This window comes from Procambarus clarkii, chromosome 29, assembly GCF_040958095.1.
Source record: "Procambarus clarkii isolate CNS0578487 chromosome 29, FALCON_Pclarkii_2.0, whole genome shotgun sequence".
NCBI classification, from domain to species: Eukaryota; Metazoa; Arthropoda; class Malacostraca; order Decapoda; family Cambaridae; genus Procambarus; species Procambarus clarkii.
In genome coordinates this window covers 3,657,722-3,682,246 of record NC_091178.1, presented here as the reverse complement: position 1 = coordinate 3,682,246, position 24,525 = coordinate 3,657,722, and the positions used below count along the sequence as shown (strand labels likewise).

Below are 24,525 nucleotides of genomic sequence, written 5' to 3'. Positions count from 1 at the left end.
GGTGGACAGTTGAGGGAGGGACAGTGGTGGTGGACACTGTTGGTGGACAGTTGAGGGGGGACAGTCGTGGTGGACAGTTGAGGGGGGACAGTGGTGGTGGACACTGTTGGTGGACAGTTGAGGGAGGGACAGTCGTGGTGGACAGTGGTGGTGGACCCTGTTGGTGGACAGTTGAGGGGGGACAGTGGTGGTGGACACTGTTGGTGGACAGTTGAGGGAGGGACAGTCGTGGTGGACAGTGGTGATGGACCCTGTTGGTGGACAGTTGAGGGGGGACAGTGGTGGTGGACACTGTTGGTGGACAGTTGAGGGAGGGACAGTCGTGGTGGACAGTGGTGGTGGACCCTGTTGGTGGACAGTTGAGGGAGGGACAGTCGTGGTGGACAGTTGAGAGGGACAGTGGAGGGGGACACTGTTGGTGGACAGTTGAGGGAGGGACAGTCGTGGTGGACAGTGGTGGCTGACAGTAGAGGTGTGATGGACAGTGGGGACAATACTGATGGATAGTGTATTGGAGAGTGGTGTTGGGCAGTGTGGTGAAAAGTGACGGTGGACAGTGGACCAAGGTCACGCCTGGGGCAGTATTGTGGTGGACAGTGGTAGCCGGAACTATGCCACTGCATCAGCCCGTGCCTGGCAGTTGCAAGCCGTGCAACACACGCACGCACACACACACACACACACACACACACACACACACACACACACACACACACACACACACACACACACACACACACACACACACACAAGTCTATCTTTAGCAGTGAGGGACTCCAGCAGTCAGGGTTTCCGGTATATATTAATGCAGACTCTCGGGGCGCCGTTCTTGTTCCATCTGGTGCTTTGCTTTACTCGTCCCCTGATGCCTCACTTGTCCTGCCCCCCCCCCCCACCGCCTCTCTTGTCCTGCCCCCCCCCACCGCCTCTCTTGTCCTGCCCCCCCACCCCACCGCCTCTCTTGTCCTGCCCCCCCCCCTCCACCGCCTCTCTTGTCCTGCCCCCCACCACCGCCTCTCTAGTCCTGCCCCCCACCACCGCCTCTCTTGTCCTGCCCCCCACCACCGCCTCTCTTGTCCTGCCCCCCACCACCGCCTCTCTTGTCCTGCCCCCCACCACCACCTCTCTTGTCCTCCCCCCCCCACCGCCTCACTTGTCCTGCCCCCCCCCCACCGCCTCTCTTGTCCTGCCCCTCACCACCGCCTCTCTTGTCCTGCCCCCCCACCACCGCCTCTCTTGTCCTGCCCCCCCCACCGCCTCTCTTGTCCTGCCCCCCTCCACCGCCTCTCTTGTCCTGCCCCCCTCCACCGCCTCTCTTGTCCTGCCCCCACCACCGCCTCTCTTGTCCTGCCCCCCACCACCGCCTCTCTTGTCCTGCCCCCCCCTCCACCGCCTCTCTTGTCCTGCCCCCCCCCACCGCCTCTCTTGTCCTGCCCCCCCCACCGCCTCTCTTGTCCTGCCCCCCCACCGCCTCTCTTGTCCTGCCCCCCTCCACCGCCTCTCTTGTCCTGCCCCCCCCCACCGCCTCTCTTGTCCTGCCCCCCCCCACCGCCTCTCTTGTCCTGCCCCCCCCACCGCCTCTCTTGTCCTGCCAACCCCCACCGCCTCTCTTGTCCTGCCCCCCTCCACCGCCTCTCTTGTCCTGCCCCCACCACCGCCTCTCTTGTCCTGCCCCCCACCACCGCCTCTCTTGTCCTGCCCCCCCCCACCGCCTCTCTTGTCCTGCCCCCCACCACCGCCTCTCTTGTCCTGCCTCCCACCACCGCCTCTCTTGTCCTGCCCCCCACCACCGCCTCTCTTGTCCTGCCCACCACCACCGCCTCTCTTGTCCTGTCCCCCCCCCCCACCGCCTCTCTTGTCCTGCCCCCCTCCACCGCCTCTCTTGTCCTGCCCCCCCCCCCACCGCCTCTCAGCACAACGAGAAACTTTCACAGATTATATCAAATTCAAACAACTTTATTCATAAATGAGTGTACATGTATAATTGAGGTAGTTTACACAAAACTACAATACACTGTTTACATAAGAGAAAGTCATCATTACAATGTAGATATAGATTTAGAAGTTATGTTTACCAGTGACTTGCCAGCCACAAATGAACAGACGTTACAGCCATAGAAAAGACAGCCATAGTCTGTGGGAGTCTGTAGGAAAAGACGTTACAGCCATAGAAAAGACAGCCATAGTCTGTGGGAGTCTGTAGGAAAAGACGTTACAGCCATAGAAAAGACAGCCATAGTCTGTGGGAGTCTGTAGGAAAAGACGTTACAGCCATAGAAAAGACAGCCATAGTCTGTGGGAGTCTGTAGGAAAAGACGTTACAGCCATAGAAAAGACAGCCATAGTCTGTGGGAGTCTGTAGGAAAAGACGTTACAGCCATAGAAAAGACAGCCATAGTCTGTGGGAGTCTGTAGGAAAAGACGTTACAGCCATAGAAAAGACAGCCATAGTCTGTAGGAGTCGGCTGATGTTATTGTAAGTCCCATAGACCTGGTGGCTGTTCTTGGACGGTAGTGTGATAATTAGTGAACAAGCTAGAGGAGCTTGCCCTTGATCTCAGGTCTAACATGGCAGTTAAGAGTTGCTGGTGTTGAGGCCGCCAGGCAGATCACCAGACGGAGTAATGGGGTGGTGAATGGACGCCATACCATTCACCATCCAGCTTCCTGACGATGCTGGAGCAGAGTAATCACCGACTACAAAGAGACTCGTATAATATAATCCTACGAGAGAAAGTGTTGTGTAGTTTGTACATTCATCGAAAGTTAACATCCGATGTAGTACACCGTGAGTGCACCATAGCCAAAATTCTCTATGACAAAATATTTTGGAGCAGTAAGATAGGATTCAACTCGCGGCCCGGGTCACCCCAGACGCGCACATTACCAACTAAGCCACGATGAGCTTAAAACCAACACAACCAACAAGAGTTCTATTGAACTTAACAGGACGTTTTTCCCGATGAGATGGACTCCCCCTGGATGGAACAGACTCGGATTCCAGAATTAGTAACTTCTTTATCTTTGCACCTGGCTTTACCATGCTATAATTATGTCTTCAGAGGGTTTTGAATAATTAGGGATGATAGGGCGTAGGCTGCAATTAACACGTCAGTTTTGAAGCCGTGGAAGACGGGTTGCTTGCCCGTCCACTGTCCACCGTCACCTGTGACATCATCTGTAGCGTGATACAACAACCATTAATTTAAATAGTTTGGGAGATTGAATGTTCTCCACCAAGCCATGTTAATTAAGGCAGAACTCTGTGAGTAGAATATCAATCTTAATTAAGAGAGTCTTCTGTGAGTAAAATATTAATCTTCCTTAAGTAAGACGGACGTCTGTGGGTAGAATATCAATCAATCTGAATTAAAGCAGCACTCTGTGAGTATGAGTATCTTTGTGAGTATCCAGCTTGCTGAAGACACTATATTTCAACACACACACAGATCACACTAACGTGATGCATCAAATGAACGAATCCACAAGGGCCGTGACGAGTATTCGTAGCTCAGTCGATTAAGGCAGTGTCTGGGATGCTCCCGGACGCAGGTTCGAATCCTCGTCACGGCCCTTGTGGATTTGTACACTATATTTCAAATCTATTTGATACTACTTGTATATTCGAAACGCTTCCACTACACATAAGGGGCATAATTGGCCGACCCCTCACAGTGTTCAAGAGAGAACTTGACAAACACCTCCAAAGGATACCTGATCAACCAGGCTGTGATTCATGCGTCAGGCTGCGAGCAGCCACGCCTGGTTGACCAGTCCAGCAACGATGAAGCCTGGTCGACGACCGGGCCGCGGGGACAGAACAGAAGGCATCACCCAGTGAACACTGAGGTATACTGCCATTCCCTCTGGCCAAATATACTCTCCCCATATACCAGTATATCCGGACCTCTGGCAAAAAACACAGACGTAATTATTTCTCAAAAGAAAACGGAAATGCCACGTGAGAAAGGGAGGAATATTGACCAAAAAATTGCCATAAATTCTGCCAGAGCAACAAAAATAACCAAAGGTGAATCCAAAGGTGCTGGCGGGGGAAGAAAAAAAAAAGGGGCCTTCTGGGTAATAAAGATGACAACGTCGGCAAGTTGACTAGTTAAAGATGTCGTCTGACTTCCGCCCCCATGTTTCTTGTCCCTGTTATTCCTCTGTTCCTAGAGGTCTATCTTAGACCATCGATTGACTGAGGGGGAGACGTCGGTACCTGTCGCCACGCCCCCCTGGGTCCTCACCCACCGCCAGCTGACTCATGGGTAGTGAGTACCTGTCGCCACGCCTTCCTGGGTCCTCACCCACCGCCAGCTGACTCATGGGTAGTGAGTACCTGTCGCCACCCCCCCCCCCTGGGTCCTCACCCACCGCCAGCTGACTCATGGGGAGTGAGTACCTGTTGCCACGCCCCCCTGGGTCCTCACCCACCGCCAACTGCCTCATGGGTAGATGAGTACCTGTCGCCACGCCCCCCTGGGTCCTCACCCACCGCCAGCTGACTCATGGGTAGTGAGTACCTGTCGCCACGCCCCCCTGGGTCCTCACCCACCGCCAGCTGACTCATGGGTAGTGAGTACCTGTCGCCACGCCTTCCTGGGTCCTCACCCACCGCCAGCTGACTCATGGGTAGTGAGTACCTGTCGCCACGCCCCCCTGGGTCCTCACCCACCGCCAGCTGACTCATGGGTAGTGAGTACCTGTCGCCACGCCCCCCTGGGTCCTCACCACCTTGTGCTGACTCATGGGTAGTGAGTACCTGTCGCCACGCCCCCCGGGTCCTCACCACCTTGTGCTGACTCATGGGTAGTGAGTACCTGTCGCCACGCCCCCCGGGTCCTCACCACCTTGTGCTGACTCATGGGTAGTGAGTACCTGTCGCCACGCCCCCCGGGTCGTCACCACCTTGTGCTGACTCATGGGTAGTGAGTACCTGTCGCCACGCCCCCCGGGTCGTCACCACCTTGTGCTGACTCATGGGTAGTGAGTACCTGTCGCCACGCCCCCCGGGTCGTCACCACCTTGTGCTGACTCATGGGTAGTGAGTACCTGTCGCCACGCCCCCCGGGTCGTCACCACCTTGTGCTGACTCATGGGTCTTCATCATGACCAACAAGCAGCAACATATACAAGCAACAGGAGTATCGCGCACCCCCGCATCTTGCCTTCTCGTTTTTGCACTTGTTAGTTTTTGTCAAGTACAGATTTAGTCAGGTAATCCTCAAACACTGCCCAAACGGTCGTTAATCCAGCAGCCACCACCCACCCCCTCTCACTCTTGACGAGTGCAAGACCCCTTACACATCACTCACGACCTACTACGTTCGAAAAAATTTCGAACACTCTTCCTGTGTTCGAATCTCTATAAAACAACCTAGTCTCTACCTACCGATTCGTAAATTAATAATACATAATAATATTAATTTATATGTTATAAAAAAATAAAACATTTGAAATACACAGAAAATTTTAGTTAGTGAAGGCATCTTTGTGTGTGGCCGCCGCTTGAACGAGCCAAGCCTAGCAAATATCTTACCATCCGCACAAACATGGTGCTGTATACACTACTTAACTTGAAGGGAAGTGAGTATAACTGTCCAAACCCCCCCCCCCCCCCAAAAAAAAAAAAAAAACAGTTTCCTTATTTTTTGATGGCAACTTGGGCAACTTGGTTGGGTAAACCAAGTACCCAAGTTGGGCAACTTGGGTGCTTGGGTTGCCTCCAAGTACAGTGGTCTCCAGGCAACACAATTCACACCAATTAACGCAGGAAATCCGTCTCGTTTACGCAGGAAAAATGTGTCAGTGTGATTCTTATTTTGTATCAGAAATGTTTAGTTTAATTTATTTTATAAGGAAGTGAAATGAGTTGCGATTGGTTGTCTTAACACCCAGGACGCCCCTAGCCCGGGTCACCCAGGCCGCCCCCAGCCCAGGTCACCCAGGACCCATCCGTTATGACCTGCCAAGGTAGGCGTGGCGAGGGCGTCACCTCAGATGGTATCATCACCTCTACTTCGGTTGGTTATTTACCATTGTCTGGTATGTCCTTAAGTGGCTGTGTCGTCGGCCAGGAGCCAGGAGGTGACTACCACCCCCACCAACACCCCCACCAACTACACCAACACCCCCACCAACTACACCAACACCCCCACCAACACCCCCACCAACTACACCAACACCCCCACCAACACCCCCACCAACTACACCAACACCCCCACCAACACCCCCACCAACTACACCAACACCCCCACCAACTACACCCCCCCCCCACCACCCCCACCAACTACACCAATCACCAAACTCACACAGAGGAAGGGAGACATTTTTACTACTGTTGCAAGTGTGGGTATTTAATTACTCCGGTGAAGAGGAAGGTATTAAGAGTTGTGGAACATCAGCGTCTCTTTAGCCATGTTATTGGGAAATTCCCACCGCGTTATTAAGCATTTCCCACCGGTAATAAACGTTCAAATCCCTTAATAAACATTCCAATGCCTTATTAGACACTCCAAGACCTCATTAAGGCTGCCTGGTCCATATTAATCACTGTTGCCTATCAGACACGACCAGTCTTAAGTAAACTACCCAATTCCTTGCCCTGAGCAGCCGTGGTTGACGACACAACCATGTCCCCTCACTGAATGAGACCACTTATTATGGTATCGATCAATTCGTTAAAAATGCGATGAATTAGTAACAATTAAAGCACCGTAAAATTGACGTTTTCTATTCATCGATCTAGATTGGTTAGGCGAGTTTATATTTATCTGGTTAGGTACCTGGTACCTGGTTGATACCTGGTTGATACCTGGTTGATGGGGTTCTGGGAGTTCTTCTACTCCTCAAGCCCGGCCCGAGGCCAGGCTTCACTTGTGAGAGTTTGGTCCACCAGGCTGTTGCTTGGAGCGGCCCACAGGCCCACATACCCACCACAGCCCGGTTGGTCCGGAACTTCTCTTAGAAAACAGTCCAGTTTTCTCTTGAAGATGTCCACGGTTGTTCCGGCAATATTTCTTATGCTCACTGGGAGGATGTTGAACAACCGCGGACCTCTGATGTTCATACAGTGTTCTCTGATTGTGCCTATGGCACCTCTGCTCTTCACTGGTTCAATCTTGCATTTTCTTCCATATCGGTCACTCCAGTACGTTGTTACAGAACCCAGGAAGTCCCAGGTAATACAGTTGCTGTTTTTGACGGAGTGTCAAGTCGAGAGAACGGGCCGGAGTGTCAGTCTGTTCCTAGTGTTCTCTCGTGTTCTACTTCATACCAATTCATCAAGTTTTTATTCAAGAACAACGAAGAATAGTATTTTACTCACAGTGGCTGGGGCACTATTCCTTCACTCCCTCCAGTAATCCCTATCCTTTCCTCTTATCCCTATCCTATTCCTCTCATGTGTGCTATAGTCATCATGCTCAGCTCTTTCTCCACATAATTACATTTTCAAAAATATTATAATTCTTGATATCACTCCTATAGTGATATCAAGAACTATAAACTTCTAAAATATTATAGTTCTTCTTACCACTTCACATCACAGTACAGCCATTTTGGAGACGACTTGTACATTCTGAGCGTTAACTTTAAGGAACATACACAGTTTCAAATGTAGATATGATAGAGCCCAGTAGGCTCAGGAATCTGTACACCAGTTGATTGACAGTTGAGAGGCGGGACCAAAGAGACAAAGCTCAACCCCCGCAAGCACAATTAGGTGAGTACACACAAGAGGCTTCACAGACCTGTGAAGCCTATGGCATGTTAGGCTTACAGAGTCTTATATCAATCCACTTGATATCACGAAATGGGAACCGAGGGCCTGGGAAATGGGAACTGATATCACTTCAGTCCTCAGCAGGTGAAGACTGAGGTGATATCAGGGGAAGAACACGTCATCAAATGGAAGTCATTTCAGTGTGAGGGATAGTCCCAGGACCTAGTGTGAGGGATAGTCCCAGAACCTAGTGTGAGGGATAGTCCCAGTGCGTGTAGGGTACACATGTGTGTGTACTTCACTCAGCCGGAACACTTTTATCTACCCAAGTTATCGCACAGGCATTCGTGGAGGTGGGGAGGAGAGGGGGCAGGCCGGGGGAGAGGAAAGTTCAGTGAAGAAATGATTCACATCACGTCCACGGCGCCGCAGCTCAACGTGAGGAGTGAGTGAGTGAGTGAGTGAGTGAGTGAGTGAGTGAGTGAGTGAGTGAGTGAGTGAGTGAGTGAGTGAGATAAGACACACACACTTTCTCACACGCACAATTAACACAGACAGACACTGGTCCGTGTTAACCTGGGGGAGACTGACTGGTTGTTGCCGCGGGAGACGGATAGCTTATTGTGCACCCCATACTCATCCTGTGAGCGGTAGCGCAAAAAGGATCACAGAGGGCACAAAAGGTCTTTATCAGACCTCAATGGAGATTATAACATTAACAATTATATCTATCCTGTACACACCTTATAATTGTAATGTCAGCTAGTTACCGACAATGTTCCATTTCAATAGCTAGGTATTTACGGTTAATTATACATTAATGATATATCTTTTCACTAATACATAATTGTTTGAGCAATAGAGATATTACAGAGTCATTGGGAAGCTGCTGTTTGTTATTATTAGTCTTCACAATACACTACTTGTTTCTGAATCTCATATGTCGTTTATCTACTGGAAGCGAAATATGGATACAGTGCAAGGATTTCAGATATTTAACCCTTAGTAATAAGATGGTTTGCCATTTCACACAGCGTGAGCTTAGATTTATCTCTAAATGGCTCAATTTTACTACAGTCCAAGATATAATGCACAAGTGTGTGTCCCTGTCTTTGTCCTCACACTTTACACTTTACTTCATCTAGATCCCTATGCAAGCCGAGCTGCCAGAGATACCTGTAGCGAAGTCTTATTGGAGCTGTGACAACGTCACAGCGTTGTCGGGGCGTTGTTGTCAAAACGTTGGGGGCCTCGTAGCCTGGTGGATAGCGCGCAGGATTCGTAATTCTGTGGCGCGGGTTCGATTCCCCCACGAGGCAGAAACAAATGGGCAAAAGTTTCTTTCATCCTGAATGCCCCTGTTACCTAGCAGTAAATAGGTACCTGGGTGTTAGTCAGCTGTCACGGGCTGCTTCCTGGGGGTGGAGGCCTGGTCGAGGACCGGGCCGCGGGGACACTAAAGCCCCGAAATCATCTCAAGATAACCTCAAGATAACGTCTGTTGCTCTGCTGATTTTGTTACTTGCCTCATACACATGTTTGACACATTTCATTGTGATGAACGGTGGACCTGCTAATTCCAGTTTGCACTGCTCTGCTTTCATTAAATTCATCTAGACGTTCTCGTCTAATGACATCTTTAAGGGATCTGAGGAATCCCCAAGTATTCGCTCCTGTTCACCCAGTAGTAATTGGGTTCATGGTTACAAAACCGATTGGTGGGTAGTGATTCCTAGGCAAATAAGTATAGTAAGGCTTACCATGAGCAACGGGAAGGGAAAGCTCTCACCTGCAGACAGGAGTCTTAAGGCGTGTTCTCCTATACACGACTCCTATACTCACCTGTGTTCATAATCCTATAAAAAAATCACACCAGGATCTCGGTGACCAAACCCCGTTCACGAACCTAAAAGAGAAAGAATGAAAGGTTACCACAATAGATTGATAGATTACATATAACATTGTCTTGACATTAAAGAAAAGAAGGCCAGGTGAAAATATGAGAATTCTTCCGAGGGAACTGAAGCTGATAATGTCGTCGTGACGTCCTTTAAAGATTTGAGTCCATGTTTGTCCTCCCCCCCCCCCCCCACCTCCTCCCTACGAGCGTCATAAACAGTCTGGTTGACCAGACCAAGAGCAACTGTCAGAAACTGGGGTCCTCGGAATCACCTCAAAGGTAGGTAGGTTCACCTACATGTCTCCACCTACAAGTACTTGCAGGATTAACCGCTTGTTCTTAAGAACCGTCCATCTACCATCAACTGTTCACTGCAATTATTTTGTTCACTTCGTCTTGGTTCAAGGTGTCTTAACCCCCAGGAAGGCTTTCTGGCAGGAAAATCACAAGATTCCGCAGCTCAATAATAATCACCCTCACTCCTCTTAACCTTATGTAACCACATAATTCCCCATCCACATTATTGTGAGTCCCAAAACTTGCCACTTTAAGGCTATTATTCCAATGCAACATTTCCACATTCCATTCTAAGAGTGCCCCCCTTCCAGGTGCTCTTTCCTCCATCAATTTCTTCCTCCGTATATATTTCTTTTCCACCTCCATCCGAAACAGCTCTGCCTCCACCCCCACTCCCCCAACCTCCCCTCCCCACAAATATCAAGACTAGGGAAGCGAGGGCAGACAACCCAGTATGGCCGCCATATCGCTCCCCGCCCCAGTAGGTATCCAGCCCTCTGGCCGGGGGAAAAAAAAAAGGTCCTCCTACTCCCTATCGCATCTAAAAAAAAAATTCTTTGGCCAAATGTGAAGTATTGGTTATTGTTAAGGCGAGTAGCGAGTGTCTGGGCGGAGGCGAGGCGGTGAGGTGAGGACCGCTGGCCAGGGGGGAGATGGAGGGAGCAGCAACAGGAGAGTGAATGAGGAGAAAGGAAGAAGAGGCCGAACAGGAGGAGACAAAACAAAAGAGAAAAGTTGAGGATAAGGAGGAGGTACAAGAGAAGTAAAAGGAGGCAGAAGCGAATGAGGAATAAGATGACACAGAGAAGGAAGAAAAAAGAGAGGCAGAACAAGAAGTTTTGGAACAAGATGTGGATAAAACGTAGGAGGACCTAGGTAACAGGAGCAGGGAGAACAGAAGAAAGACGACAACGAGGAGAAGGAGGAGGAGGAGAAGAAAAAAAGGAGAAAGGGGAGGAGAACGAAGATAATGATAAAGAGAAAGGAGAGGATGAGAGAGAGAGAGAGAGAGGGGGAAGGGATGAAGTGGAATAACACAAGAGAAAAAATGCCAGCATGTAGAAGGGAGGAAGAGGTCGACTTGGAACAGAACAAGAGGATCGAAGAAAATAGATTGAGAGACAAATATGGACGAGGAGACAGGGTAGGAGATGAAGGGGGCAGGGATGAAGGGGGCTGGGGATGAAGGGGGCTGGGGATGAAGGGGGCTGGGGATGAAGGGGGGGCGCGGATGAGGGGAAAGAGAGGGGGCACGCCGCCCCAGGCCCAAACGGAGCTTCATAATGTCCACGACGTGACCTGTAATAAGAAAGACCTCAGCCAAAGCGTCACGCACCAGCTCAGATTTCTCACACTTCCCCCCCCCCCCCGACCTATCAGACCTTTCCAGGGCCTCACCGCCCCTCTTCCCTTTCCATCCGGCCTTTCCAGGGCATCTTCCCCCTTCAACTTCACACCTCTCCCTCAATCTGGCTGCGGCAAAGGTTTATCACACTATACGCCCTCTCCCTATCTTTCTTCTCCACCCCTCCCTTTCCCTTCCATCTGTACTATCTTGGATGACAAGGCTTCAGTGATGCCTCTCCTCCTCCTCCTCCTTTCCCTATCTCCTCTCTCTCTCTTCCCCTCGTTCTGAAGTTAATATTTGTGACTTCTTTTAAAAGGTGATCTTTTTTATGCTTTATTTCCCACTTCTGTATACGCCATAATGACAGCACCTGCTGCCCCGCCGACAGCACCTGCTGCCCCGCCGACAGCACCTGCTGCCCCGCCGACAGCACCTGCTGCCCCGCCGACAGCATCTGCTGCCCCGCCGACAGCACCTGCTGCCCCGCCGACAGCACCTGCTGCCCCGCCGACAGCACCTGCTGCCCCGCCGACAGCCCCTGCTGCCCCGCCGACAGCACCTGCTGCCCCGCCGACAGCACCTGCTGCCCCGCCGACAGCACCTGCTGCCCCGCCGACAGCACCTGCTGCCCCGCCGACAGCACCTGCTGCCCCGCCGACAGCACCTGTCTTACAACAGCACTACTGCCTTATAACAGCACCTGTTGACCTTTTAACAACAACTGTTGACCTTTTAACAACAATTGTTGACCTTTTAACAACAATTGTTGACGTTTCAATAACAATTGTTGACCTTTCAACAACAATTGTTGACCTTTTAACAACAATTGTTGACGTTTCAATAACAATTGTTGACCTTTCAACAACAATTGTTGACCTTTCAACAACAATTGGTGACCTTTCAACAACAATTGGTGACCTTTCAACAACAATTGTTGACCTTTCAACAACAATTGTTGACCTTTCAACAACAATTGTTGACCTTTCAACAACAATTGTTGACCTTTCAACAACAACTGTTGACCTTTCAACAACAACTGTTGACCTTACAAGAGCAGTAGACAGTTGATCTCTAAGCACTCATTACAGTCAACTTGGCCTGTTGTCTACACCTGAACTTGATGTAATAATTCACAAACGAATGATAACTTTCTGTTTGAAAAGAATCAACCATCCAGAATACTAATAAAGAAACTTGATTTTTTTTCAAGTGCTCTCTTATTACTGGCCACTTTTCCAGGTTCGGCTTCAGTGGTAGCCTCAGGAACCCTCGTGGGTTCAGTAGAACCCCAAGTTGCAATCCATTTACCATGTCGTGGTCTCATTGTCTTAAAGTGAGACCACGACATGTCTCCACCTACATGGAGACATGTCGTGGAGACATGGAGACATGGAGACAACCTGTGTGTGCATCTGGGAAAACCCAGCATACATACACACAGGTTGGAACCCTTATCACAGCTCCTACGGATTTTCTCATTGATATAATACGTTAATGTGGTTTCTCTGACTATTTATATACTTAGGGTGAACATCGCACCTCACACCTCAGGTGAGGTGCTACGGTGTCCTCGGGTGTGAGGCGAGTTGTGAGTCTTAGTGAGATACCTCACTGAGACTCTCCGCGTGTCATCCTTCTTGAGGTTATCTTGAGATGATTTCGGGGCTTTAGTGTCCCCGCGGCCCGGTCCTCGACCAGGCCTCCACCCCCAGGAAGCAGCCCGTGACAGCTGACTAACACCCATGTACCTATTTTACTGCTAGGTAACAGGAACATAGGGTGAAAGAATCTCTGCCCATTGTTTCTCTCCGGCGCCCGGGATCGAACCCGGGACCACAGGATCACAAGTCCTGTGGTCTTGTTATGTGGCCAGCATTATGATCCTCATCACAATGCTGGCGTTTTCTATGCATCGGACTCAATAGCTTAGGTTAGTTGCGTTCGTTCGTTCGCTTCAGGTTAGGCAAAATCCATTCTTTACAGAGTTGGCAAATCGTGAGAACGGGCTGACTACAAGGGATTCGAACGCCAGAAAACCTCAAAATAAAACGCACCAGACATGCAGAGCTAGACCCCACCTGTCCCATCGTCACTATTAGGTAAGTAACTTAACTGTTCTCCTTGTGGTTATCTTGTGAGATAACTTACTGAGAATCAGTAAGTCAACGGCCTCATACGTCTCCATCGCCCCGCTCAACTACGGGTATTATTTTTCTTTTGCAAGACATCAAAGCTCACTGTATCACACTCTTTTTCTCCTAGTATACACGAAGACGAGGAAAGGATTCTCTTGAAATTCTTTTCTCATAATGCATCCTGGAATACGGATTCTTCTCTTCGATATGCTTGTCTTTTGTTTGATGGGGTCGTAAGTTAACCACCATCATGGATGGGTCGTAAGTTACCCACCATCATGGATGGGTCGTAAGTTACCCACCATCATGGATGGGTCGTAAGTTAACCACCATCATGGATGGGTCGTAAGTTACCCACTATCATGGATGGGTCGTAAGTTGCCCACTATCATGGATGGGTCGTAAGTTACCCACCATCATGGATGGGTCGTAAGTTACCCACTATCATGGATGGGTCGTAAGTTACCCACTATCATGGATGGGTCGTAAGTTACCCACCATCATGGATGGGTCGTAAGTTACCCACCATCATGGATGGGTCGTAAGTTACCCACTATCATGGATGGGTCGTAAGTTACCCACTATCATGGATGGGTCGTAAGTTACCCACCATCATGGATGGGTCGTAAGTTACCCACTATCATGGATGGGTCATAAGTTAACCACCATCATGTATGAGTCGTAAGTTACTTACCATCATGTATGGGTCGTAAGTTACCCACCATCATGGATGGGTCGTAAGTTACTCACCATCGTAGATGGGTCGTAAGTTACTCACCATCGTAGATGGGTCGTAAGTTACCCACCATCATGGATGGGTCGTAAGTTACCCACCATCATGGATGGGTCGTAAGTTACTCACCATCGTAGATGGGTCGTAAGTTACCCACCATCATGGATGGGTCGTAAGTTACTCACCATCATGTATGAGTCGTAAGTTACTCACCATCATGTATGAGTCGTAAGTTACTCACTATCATGTATGGGTCGTAAGATGTTATCCACAATAACTTAAGTATAACTTAAGTAATACAATTTCACTCACTTGAACCATGTGACACCTTGTGGTCACAGCTAGGGTGTCACATGGGTGTCTGGTAGCTGAGTGGACAGCGCGCAGGACTCGTAATTCTGTGGCCCGGATTCGATTCCTGGACCAGGCAGAAACAAATGGGCAAAGTTTATTTCACCCTGTTGCCCCTGTTACCTAGCAGTAAATAGGTACCTGGGAGTTTGACAGCTGTTACGGAGCTGCTTCCTGGGAGGATGGGGGGGGGGGGGGAATAGTTAGTAGTTAGTAACAGTTGATTGACAGAGCCGAGCGGACAGCACGCTGGACTTGTGATCCTGTGGTCCTGGGTTCGATCGCAGGCGCCGGCGAGAAACAATGGGTAGTGTTTCTTTCACCCTATGCCCCTGTTACCTAGCAGTAAAATAGGTACCTGGGTGTTAGTCAGCTGTCACGGGCTGCTTCCTGGGGGTGGAGGCCTGGTCGAGGACCGGGCCGCGGGGACACTAAAGCCCCGAAATCATCTCAAGATAACGGAGATAACCACAGAGGCAGCCAGCTCACCAGACACCAGTCCGTCAAGAAGTCAGCCAGCTTACCAGACACCAGTCCGTCAAGAAGTCAGCCAGCTTACCAGACACCAGTCCGTCAAGAAGTCAGCCAGCTTACCAGACACCAGTCCGTCAAGAAGTCAGCCAGCTTACCAGACACCAGTCCGTCAAGAAGTCAGCCAGCTTACCAGACACCAGTCCGTCAAGAAGTCAGCCAGCTCGCCAGACACCAGTCCGTCAAGAAGTCAGCCAGCTCGCCAGACACCAGTCCGTCAAGAAGTCAGCCAGCTCGCCAGACACCAGTCCGTCAAGAAGTCAGCCAGCTCGCCAGACACCAGTCCGTCAAGAAGTCAGCCAGCTCACCAGACACCAGTCCGTCAAGAAGTCAGCCAGCTCACCAGACACCAGTCCGTCAAGAAGTCAGCCAGCTCACCAGACACCAGTCCGTCAAGAAGTCAGCCAGCTTACCAGACACCAGTCCGTCAAGAAGTCAGCCAGCTCGCCAGACAAGCAGTCATCAGTCAAGCAGGCCGCCCGCCAGCTTTCCTATCCCCCCCCCTCCCCCATCCTCTCTCCTACCTATCCCTCGCTTCCTCAAGACGCTTAAGACAGTCTTCACACGTCTCTTCGGAAGGTGGGAAACCTCTTTAGAGTTCTTTTTGGTGGGCGTCTTATCATTCCGTCGATGCATCTGCGATCTTACCCCATCTGGCGGTCCAATTAAGGCCCTTTCATCACCCTTTCTCTTGCTTTATCTCCTTCCATTTGTCTCTTTAAATTCACCTTCTCATTTTTCTTTTCCTCTCGTTCGGCTTGCTCGAGTCTACTTTTCTTATGCGCACAAATTATAGGCCTTTAAACTCACTCACTCTCTCTCTCTCTCTCTCTCTCTCTCTCTCTCTCTCTCTCTCTCTCTCTCTCTCTCTCTCTCTCTCTCTCTCTCTCTCTCTCACTCACTCTCTCTCTCTCTCACTGTACCTTTAACCAAGATTTTAGCTTCTTGCACTTTATACTGTGAGTGTTCCTGCCTCGGAAGCGAGAACCCGAGGGGGAAGTCACTGCCAAGAGTAATACTACACAACTGAGTCCTGTGTAAATTTTCTTGTGTTGCGTGCTTGGCTTTGTGAGCAAGGATCTAGAACTTCCAGCTTCCCTGAACCTCTCTCTCTCTCTCTCTCTCTCTCTCTCTCTCTCTCTCTCTCTCTCTCTCTCTCTCAATAAAACACTCTTAACACACTCCCTTCTCTATGTAGGCGCACGTCAACAATACCTCAATCTTGAGTTCTTAAGCCCGATGATTGAGACTTCCTTATTTGACAGCGTTTGAAACCTAAGACACCATAACTAACCACTCACGGAATCTGGGCTCTTCCGAGACCTCTAGATCTCCTCTCGACGGCTCTAGCTCTTCCTCCGTGTCTTGGCTCATTCTCCACGTGTTTGTTCTCCGAGCATCGCTGGCCCACAGCCACTTAGGTCATCAGCGCCCACTCAAGGCCAAAGGCTGAAATATTATTGACTCTTCATGGGGCTCTGAGGAGCGAGGTAAATAGCTACTTCCAGGAATTTTAGCGCCGTGTCCGACGTTTATACGCGAGTAAAAGAATTGTAAAACAAAAAGTGTATGATAGAGGCGGAAAGTAGAAGACTCTTAATGGGAGATGTGCACGTCTCTCGAGGCACTTAAGAGGTCGTTGAGTGGCACTTCCACACCTCCGAGTGTGTTAAGTGCCGGACCAAGCGGCCTGTGATGGATATGTGGGCCTGCGGGCCTCTCCAAGCAACAGCCTGGTACCAAACTCTCCAAAGTCAAGCCTGGCCTCGGGCTGGGCATTGGGGAGTAGAAGAACTCCCAGAACCCCACCAAGCAGGTAGTGACACCTCCACACCTCCGAGTGTGTAAAGTGACACTTCTCCCCAGGCTAGTCCGCTGATGAGAGAGAGCTTAATAAGACGACAAAGTGTAAGTAGCGGGGAAAAGATGGGAGGGAGCTAAGCTAAGTGGAGAGAGAAGGGGTGCTTAGTGTGGAGGCCGCCGCCAGGGAGGTGGCTGTAACCAGGTCATTACCGAAGAAGGACATTAAGTTCATTAGAAAAGACAGATGGAAATGAGCGCATCGACACACAGCACATCAGAGCCACCAGCACACCCTCTATTTAACCTTACTGGAATAAACAGAATGTATTTATTAATTTTATAATTATTATTTATTTACATTTATTACATTATATTACATTTATTAAAATGTAATTATTAAAGAGGGGGGGGGGGGAGGAAGGGGTGAAGATTTACAGCAATTTGCTGAAAAAAATAACGAAAAATAAAATAAGAGAAAAATTTAAGAAATGGTAAATCATGGAGAACGGTGAGGGAGGGAGGGAGGAAGGGCCCAGAGCGAAGAGGGAACAGTTAAAGAGAAGGAAGGAACAGGAGACACACAGGAAGATCCGAGAAGGAAAAGGAGGTGGTGGGTGAGTCAAATGAGTTGTATTTACTTGTGGAATAGACGAGGTTTGCTTTATTATGCATGAATGATGTTTTTTATTGTTAAGACCACGTCTAGGTCTAGTGTGGGAGCTGTGTTAAGACCACGTCTAGGTCTAGTGTGGGAGCTGTGTTAAGACCACGTCTAGTGGGGGCTGTGTTAAGACCACGTCTAGTGGGGGCTGTGTTAAGACCACGTCTAGTGGGGGCTGTGTTAAGACCACGTCTAGTGGGGGCTGTGTTAAGACCACGTCTAGTGGGAGCTGTGTTAAGACCACGTCTAGTGGGGGCTGTGTTAAGACCACGTCTAGTACTCACCTAATTGTACTCACCTAATTGTGCTTGCGGGGGTTGAGCTTTGGCTCTTTGGTCCCGCCTCTCAACTGTCAATCAACTGGTGTACAGATTCCTGAGCCTACTGGGCTCTATCATACCTACATTTGAAACTGTGTATGGAGTCAGCCTCCACCACATCACTTCCTAGTGCATTCCATTTATTAACTACTCTGACACTGAAAAAATTCTTTCTAACGTCTCTGTGGCTCATCTGGGTACTAAGTTTCCACCTGTGTCCCCACAGTGGGGGGCTGTGTTAAGACCACGTCTAGTGTGGGCTGTGTTAAGACCACGTCTAGTGGGGGCTGTGTTAAGACCACGTCTAGTGGGAGCTGTGTTAAGACCACGTCTAGTGGGGGCTGTGTTAAGACCACGTCTAGTGGGAGCTGTGTTAAGACCACGTCTAGTGGGGGCTGTGTTAAGACCACGTCTAGTGGGAGCTGTGTTAAGACCACGTCTAGTGGGGGCTGTGTTAAGACCACGTCTAGTGGGAGCTGTGTTAAGACCACGTCTAGTGGGAGCTGTGTTAAGACCACGTCTAGTGGGAGCTGTGTTAAGACCACGTCTAGTGGGGGCTGTGTTAAGACCACGTCTAGTGGGGGCTGTGTTAAGACTACGTCTAGTGGGGGCTGTGTTAAGACCACGTCTAGTGGGGGCTGTGTTAAGACCACGTCTAGTGGGGGCTGTGTTAAGACCACGTCTAGTGGGGGCTGTGTTAAGACCACGTCTAGTGGGAGCTGTGTTAAGACCACGTCTAGTGTGGGCTGTGTTAAGACTACGTCTAGTGGGGGCTGTGTTAAGACCACGTCTAGTGGGGGCTGTGTTAAGACCACGTCTAGTGGGGGCTGTGTTAAGACCACGTCTAGTGGGGGCTGTGTTAAGACCACGTCTAGTGGGGGCTGTGTTAAGACCACGTCTAGTGGGGGCTGTGTTAAGACCACGTCTAGTGGGGGCTGTGTTAAGACCACGTCTAGTGGGAGCTGTGTTAAGACCACGTCTAGTGGGGGCTGTGTTAAGACCACGTCTAGTGGGGGCTGTGTTAAGACCACGTCTAGTGGGGGCTGTGTTAAGACTGGGTTTAGCAGGAGTCTTAGAAGTCTTGTATTATAGCTGTAAAAAAAATACAAATCCCTATACACACAAATTATGCTGTAATCATACCCAAAGTATTTTCTGTACATAAAATATAATTAGTATTGATACCATGTTTAAGAATGTAGTTTAGCAGGAAGTGACCTTTAGCCAGGTTTAGTGTCTTCCGGCAAGTCTTCAGCTGAATATTAGGTGATCTTTACTATTAAGTAAACATTATCCGGGTATATAATATATACATACATATACTTTATGTATAGGCAGAAAACCGACATTTTAAAAATTAGGGAATACTGAACGCGTTTTCGGTTCAATTCGCCTTCACCAGAGCAAGATAAAGAGTGAGAATCACTCTATATCTTCCTCTGATGAAGGCCAATGGAGCCGAAAACGGGTTCAGCATTCTCAAATTTTACAAATGTGAGTTTCTTGCATACTTGGATCAGTGTTTTTGTGATCGTTGTTGCATATATATAATATACATTATACATACATAATGCATACATATAATGGTTAGGGAAGCACGTGAGGTGTTATGGCTGGCGTGGAGGAGAGACGGGACGAGGCCATAAAGACTGCAAGTCACGGGTTCAGGGAGATATAACAACAATTTATATATAGCATCGGGCTTAACGCAGAGATAAAGGAGATACAGCGGTGGAGATTGATGATAGGAGAACAATTTCCTTGGCCAGAGGCGGTGTATAAGGCTATAGAGAAGAGTCGGGGGGGGGGGGGGGGGCTTATCCAGGCGGCGTTGAGAGCGGATCAGTTAAGGAGCAGTGAGACGGAAACTCCTGCCTGCTTCAGGAGTGGCCCCTTCCTCACTAACTGCCCAATCTGCCTTCTTCAAGCTCCGGAGCTTATGCTCTGAATTCCTAAAGCAGGCTGAGACTTTTGGGCATTCACGAGTATTTATGGGACTTTCTTGGTCTTGGTGAGTCTACTTGAGTATTTCAGTGGCTCTGTTGAAGCCTATAGAGCACGAACCACAACTGAAGCCTCCTGTGGATTCCACGGGATCACTGAGAATCTCCCAAGCCCGCTCTGGCTAGCGCAGCGCCAAGCAATGCTAGCGACAGATCGGATAAATGATGGCACGAACAGAGCATGATAAATTAGGGAGGGAAAAAGGCAAATAAAGATGTAGCTGTATATAATAGCCGCTAGAAGAATAGTCTATGATAAATGAGCCCAGGCCCTATTGTTTTGGCTTGGCAAAAAGCCCGAAGATATGTTAGTGGAGTTATGGTGACTGGGTCCATGGGTTGTCGTGGTAACTGGGTCCATGGGTTGTGGTGACTGGGTCCATGGGTTATGGTGACTGGGCCCATGGGTTGTTGTTGTGGTGACTGGGTCCATGGGTTGTGGTGACTGGGTCCATGGGTTGTCGTGGTAACTGGGTCCATGGGTTGTGGTGACTGGGTCCATGGGTTGTTGTGGTAACTGGATCCATGGGTTGTTGTGGTAACTGGGTCCATGGGTTGTGGTGACTGGGTCCATGGGTTGTCGTGGTAACTGGGTCCATGGGTTGTCGTGGTAACTGGGTCCATGGGTTGTGGTGACTGGGTCCATGGATTGTTGTGGTAACTGGGTCCATGGGTTGTTATGGTGACTGGATCAATGGGGTTAAGGAGTTAGCTTAGTTATAATAATTTATAAATTTGAAAGGGGGAATGTGTGAGAACCTGATGCAACCCTTCCTCGTCTACCTGTACTCCCTCAAGGGAGACCAACTGTTGCCCTCCAGGAGGCGGAAGATGGCCCTCAAGAGGATAGATGGCCGTCAAGAAGGAAGGTGCTCCTCAGAGAGACGTGAGGTACCCTTCTAGGTGACGAACGGTGGTCCTCGAGAAGAAAAGGTGGCCCCTCGAGGAGACGGAAGGTGGCCCCTCGAGGAGACGGAAGGTGGCCCCTCGAGGAGACGGAAGGTAAACCTCGAGGAGACGGAAGGAAGCCCTCGAGGAGACGGAAGGTGGTCCTCGAGGAGACGGAAGGAAGCCCTCGAGGAGACGGAAGGTGGCCCCTCGAAGAGACGGACGGTGGCCCTCGAGGAGACGGAAGGTGACCCTCGAGGAGACGGAACGTGGCCCTCGAGGAGACGTAAGGTGGCCCCTCGAGGAGACGTAAGGTGGCCCTCGAGGAGACGGAAGGTGGCTCCTCGAGGAGACGGAAGGTGAACCTCGAGGAGACGGAAGGTGACCCTCGAGGAGATGGACGGTGGCCCCTCGAGGAGACGGAAGGTGGCCCCTCGAGGAGACGGAAGGTGACCCTCGAGGAGACGGAAGGTGACCCTCGAGGAGACGGAAGGTGGCCCCTCGAGGAGACGGAAGGTGACCCTCGAGACGGAAGGTGGCCCCTCGAGGAGACGGAAGGTGAACCTCGAGGAGACGGAAGGTGGCCCCTCGAGGAGACGGAAGGTGGCCCTCGAGGAGACGTAAGGTGGCTCTCGAGGAGACGAAAGGTGACCCTCGAGGAGACGAAAGGTGACCCTCGAGGAGACGGAAGGTGACCCTCGAGGAGACGAAAGGTGACCCTCGAGGAGACGGAAGTTGACCCTCGAGGAGACGGAAGGTGAACCTCGAGGAGACGGACGGTGGCCCCTCGAGGAGACGGAAGGTGGCCCTCGAGGAGACGTAAGGTGACCCTCGAGGAGACGGAAGGTGAACCTCGAGGAGACGGAAGGTGGCCCCTCGAGGAGACGGAAGGTGGCCCTCGAGGAGACGTAAGGTGACCCTCGAGGAGACGGAAGGTGACCCTCGAGGAGACGGAAGGTGACCCTCGAGGAGACGGAAGGTGACCCTCGAGGAGACGGAAGGTGACCCTCGAGGAGACGGAAGGTGGCCCTCGAGGAGACGGAATGTGGCCCATAAACGCCTAGAGGAGTCGAGTGTCTCCACAATCTTCCCGCTCATAACACCTTCTTATCTCACAACAAACTTATATGACACGTTAATCACTAGAACCATTATTAGATGCTTGTTGACAGGAAATGTTGTAATTATCAACAGTATCTCCAGTTGCAGGCAAAACTGTCCAACTCCTAATTGCATTGGTTTTATTGTCAATAATGTTAGCATTATTAGCCTTAATGTTATCAATACTTAGAAATATGAGTTAACCACCGAGATAATAAGAAACACCAAACGTGTAGTCATCTTAGGGGGAGCCGGTCGGCCGAGCGGACAGCACACTGGAATTGTGATCCTGTGGTCCTGGGTTCGATCCCGGGCGCCGGCGAGAAACAATAGGCAGAGTTTCTTTCACCCTATGCCCCTGTTACCTAGCAGTAAAATAGGTACCTGGGTGTTAGTCAGCTCTCACGGGCTGCTTCCTGGAGGTTGAGGCCTGGTCGAGGACTGGGCCGCGGGGACACTAAAGCCCCGAAATCATCTCAAGATAACATCTCAAGATAACATCTCTCAAGTGGATGGAGAGGGGAATGAATGAAGAGATGAGGGTTGAAGGGGATGGTGGGGGAGTAGGTAAGGAGGGAATGTGTTGGGCGGAGGAGACTAGAGGGGAAAGGGAGGGATGGGAGAGGAAGGGAAAGGGAATGCAGGAAAGTGGAAAGGGACCAAAACAAGAGAACCGCAGAAGTCCTATATTGGGCCCATGGAAGGCGGCTCCTATTTACAACTAACCCAACTCGTTCCTATACGGTATATGTATAACCTCAGCTTGAAACAATCCTGCGACTATTTCAAGGGGAATGAAATAGGGAGGGACATGGAGGTTAAAGTTCGAGAAGGGGAGTTAGGGAATGTGGGGGGTGGGGGGTGGGGAAGAGGGGGAGGAAGATGGAATGGTCCTCACCTTGAGGATGAAGAAGATGGAAGTGAGGAAGGGAGGGATGGAAGTCAAGGGAGGGGGAAGTCAAGGGAGGGGGTGTGTGGAAGTCAAGGTAGGGGGGGGGGTGGAAGTCAAGGGAGGGGGTGTGTGGAAGTCAAGGGAACATGGGGGAGGATTCCTGGCACTCTCACATAAACAGTTCTGTCCGCTGGGAGCTTACGACCAGTTTTTAGCGCACGCTCACTGTAAACTTCTCTCCAACACACATCCCCCTTCCCATATATTCCCTTCCCACACATCCCCCTCCCATATACTCCCTTCCCACACATCCCCCTCCCATATACTCCCTTCCCACACATCCCCCCTCCTCCTATTCTTTGACCTTGCCCCTTCCATCGTTTCCTTCTCCGCCTTTTCTATTGACTTTTCCAAAGTAACTTCATCTGTCCACCTGACGAGAGTATTCAAGAGGAACAGAGAAGAGGAAAAGTAAGAGGAAGAGGAAACGTATGGCTATAGGGAGGGAAAGTGATAGAAGCGAAGCGTGGATAAGAGGGATTATGGACCTCAGGGGGTGTGGATCAGAACGAGACATAGATCAGGAGGAGAGGAATGTGGCTCAGGGTGATATGGATAAAGAGGGTCACTGATCAGTTGGAGTTATGAATTAGGAAGGTCATGGATGAGGAGGTTATGGAACAAGGGAGGGTATGGATAAAGGGGGGGTATGAATCAAAGGGAGGTTATGGATCAAGGGGTAAGGGAGGATTAAGAACAATAGTGCCTACAAAAGAGAGGGAAAAGGACAAAAAACATGACAGATTGAAGGATAAAGGATAGGTGGGGAGGAAAAGAAAAAAGAAAGACTATAGATTAAGAAGAGTGAGAGGGAAGAACAAATCAAAGGCAGGAGACCAGAAGAATAGAAATAAAAGAGAGAGAGAGAGAGAGAGAGAGAGAGAGAGAGAGAGAGAGAGAGAGAGAGAGAGAGAGAGAGAGAGAGAGAGAGAGAGAGAGAGAGAGAGAGAGAGGGGGGGGGGGGGGTAGTATTAGATCCCCTTATTATAGCTGATGATATGTGAAAGGGATTATGACCCCAGCTTCCACTGCTTTATTCTGCTGTGTTTGTACCCCGCAGAGCCGCTCCTCCTGAGTCTATCACTGTCAGTGCCTGCGTCTGTCAGTGCCTGCGTCTGTCAGTGCCTGCGTCTGCCAGTGCCTGCGTCTGTCAGTGCCTCCGTCTGTCAGTGCCTGCGTCTGTCAGTGCCTCCGTCTGTCAGTGCCTGCGTCTGTCAGTGCCTCCGTCTGTCAGTGCCTGCGTCTGTCAGTGCCTGCGTCTGTCAGTGCCTGCGTCTGTCAGTGCCTGCGTCTATCAGTGCCTGGGTCTGTCAGTGCCTGCGTCTGTCAGTGCCTCCGTCTGTCAGTGCCTGCGTCTGTCAGTGCCTCCGTCTGTCAGTGCCTGCGTCTGTCAGCGTCGATATTTATCCAGGTCTTTCTTAATAATCTAAATTCCCAATTTATATCGATTGTTTCGCATTCTACATTGTGTTGCTATATTTAAATACATTATTTATATCCCCTATGCTATACACTATCTCTATTTGTATACTTCACCCATGGTGCGCCCGGCTCTGTGTCTCTGTAAACAATGTAAGGTCATCTCTGGCCTATTATAGGCGTGAAAAGATAAAAGAACAGCAGGAGATCTGACAGTATATAGAATAACACGAGTCGCAGAGAGAGAGAGAGAGAGAGAGAGAGAGAGAGAGAGAGAGAGAGAGAGAGAGAGAGAGAGAGAGAGAGAGAGAGAGAGAGGGAGGGGTGGGGGAAGGACAGGGGGAGAGAGAGAGAGAG

At 50.2% G+C, this 24,525-nt stretch overlaps 1 protein-coding gene across 1 annotated transcript; it reads left to right on the top strand.

The window, feature by feature from the left end:
• Positions 1–17,322: 17,322 nt before the first annotated feature.
• LOC138369560 (G surface protein, allelic form 156-like) lies at positions 17,323–18,897 on the top strand. Its single transcript, XM_069332978.1, has 2 exons — positions 17,323–17,332; positions 18,032–18,897. Exons 1-2 carry the CDS (start codon positions 17,323–17,325, stop codon positions 18,895–18,897), a joined length of 876 nt encoding a protein of 291 aa, XP_069189079.1.
• Positions 18,898–24,525: the final 5,628 nt, after the last annotated feature.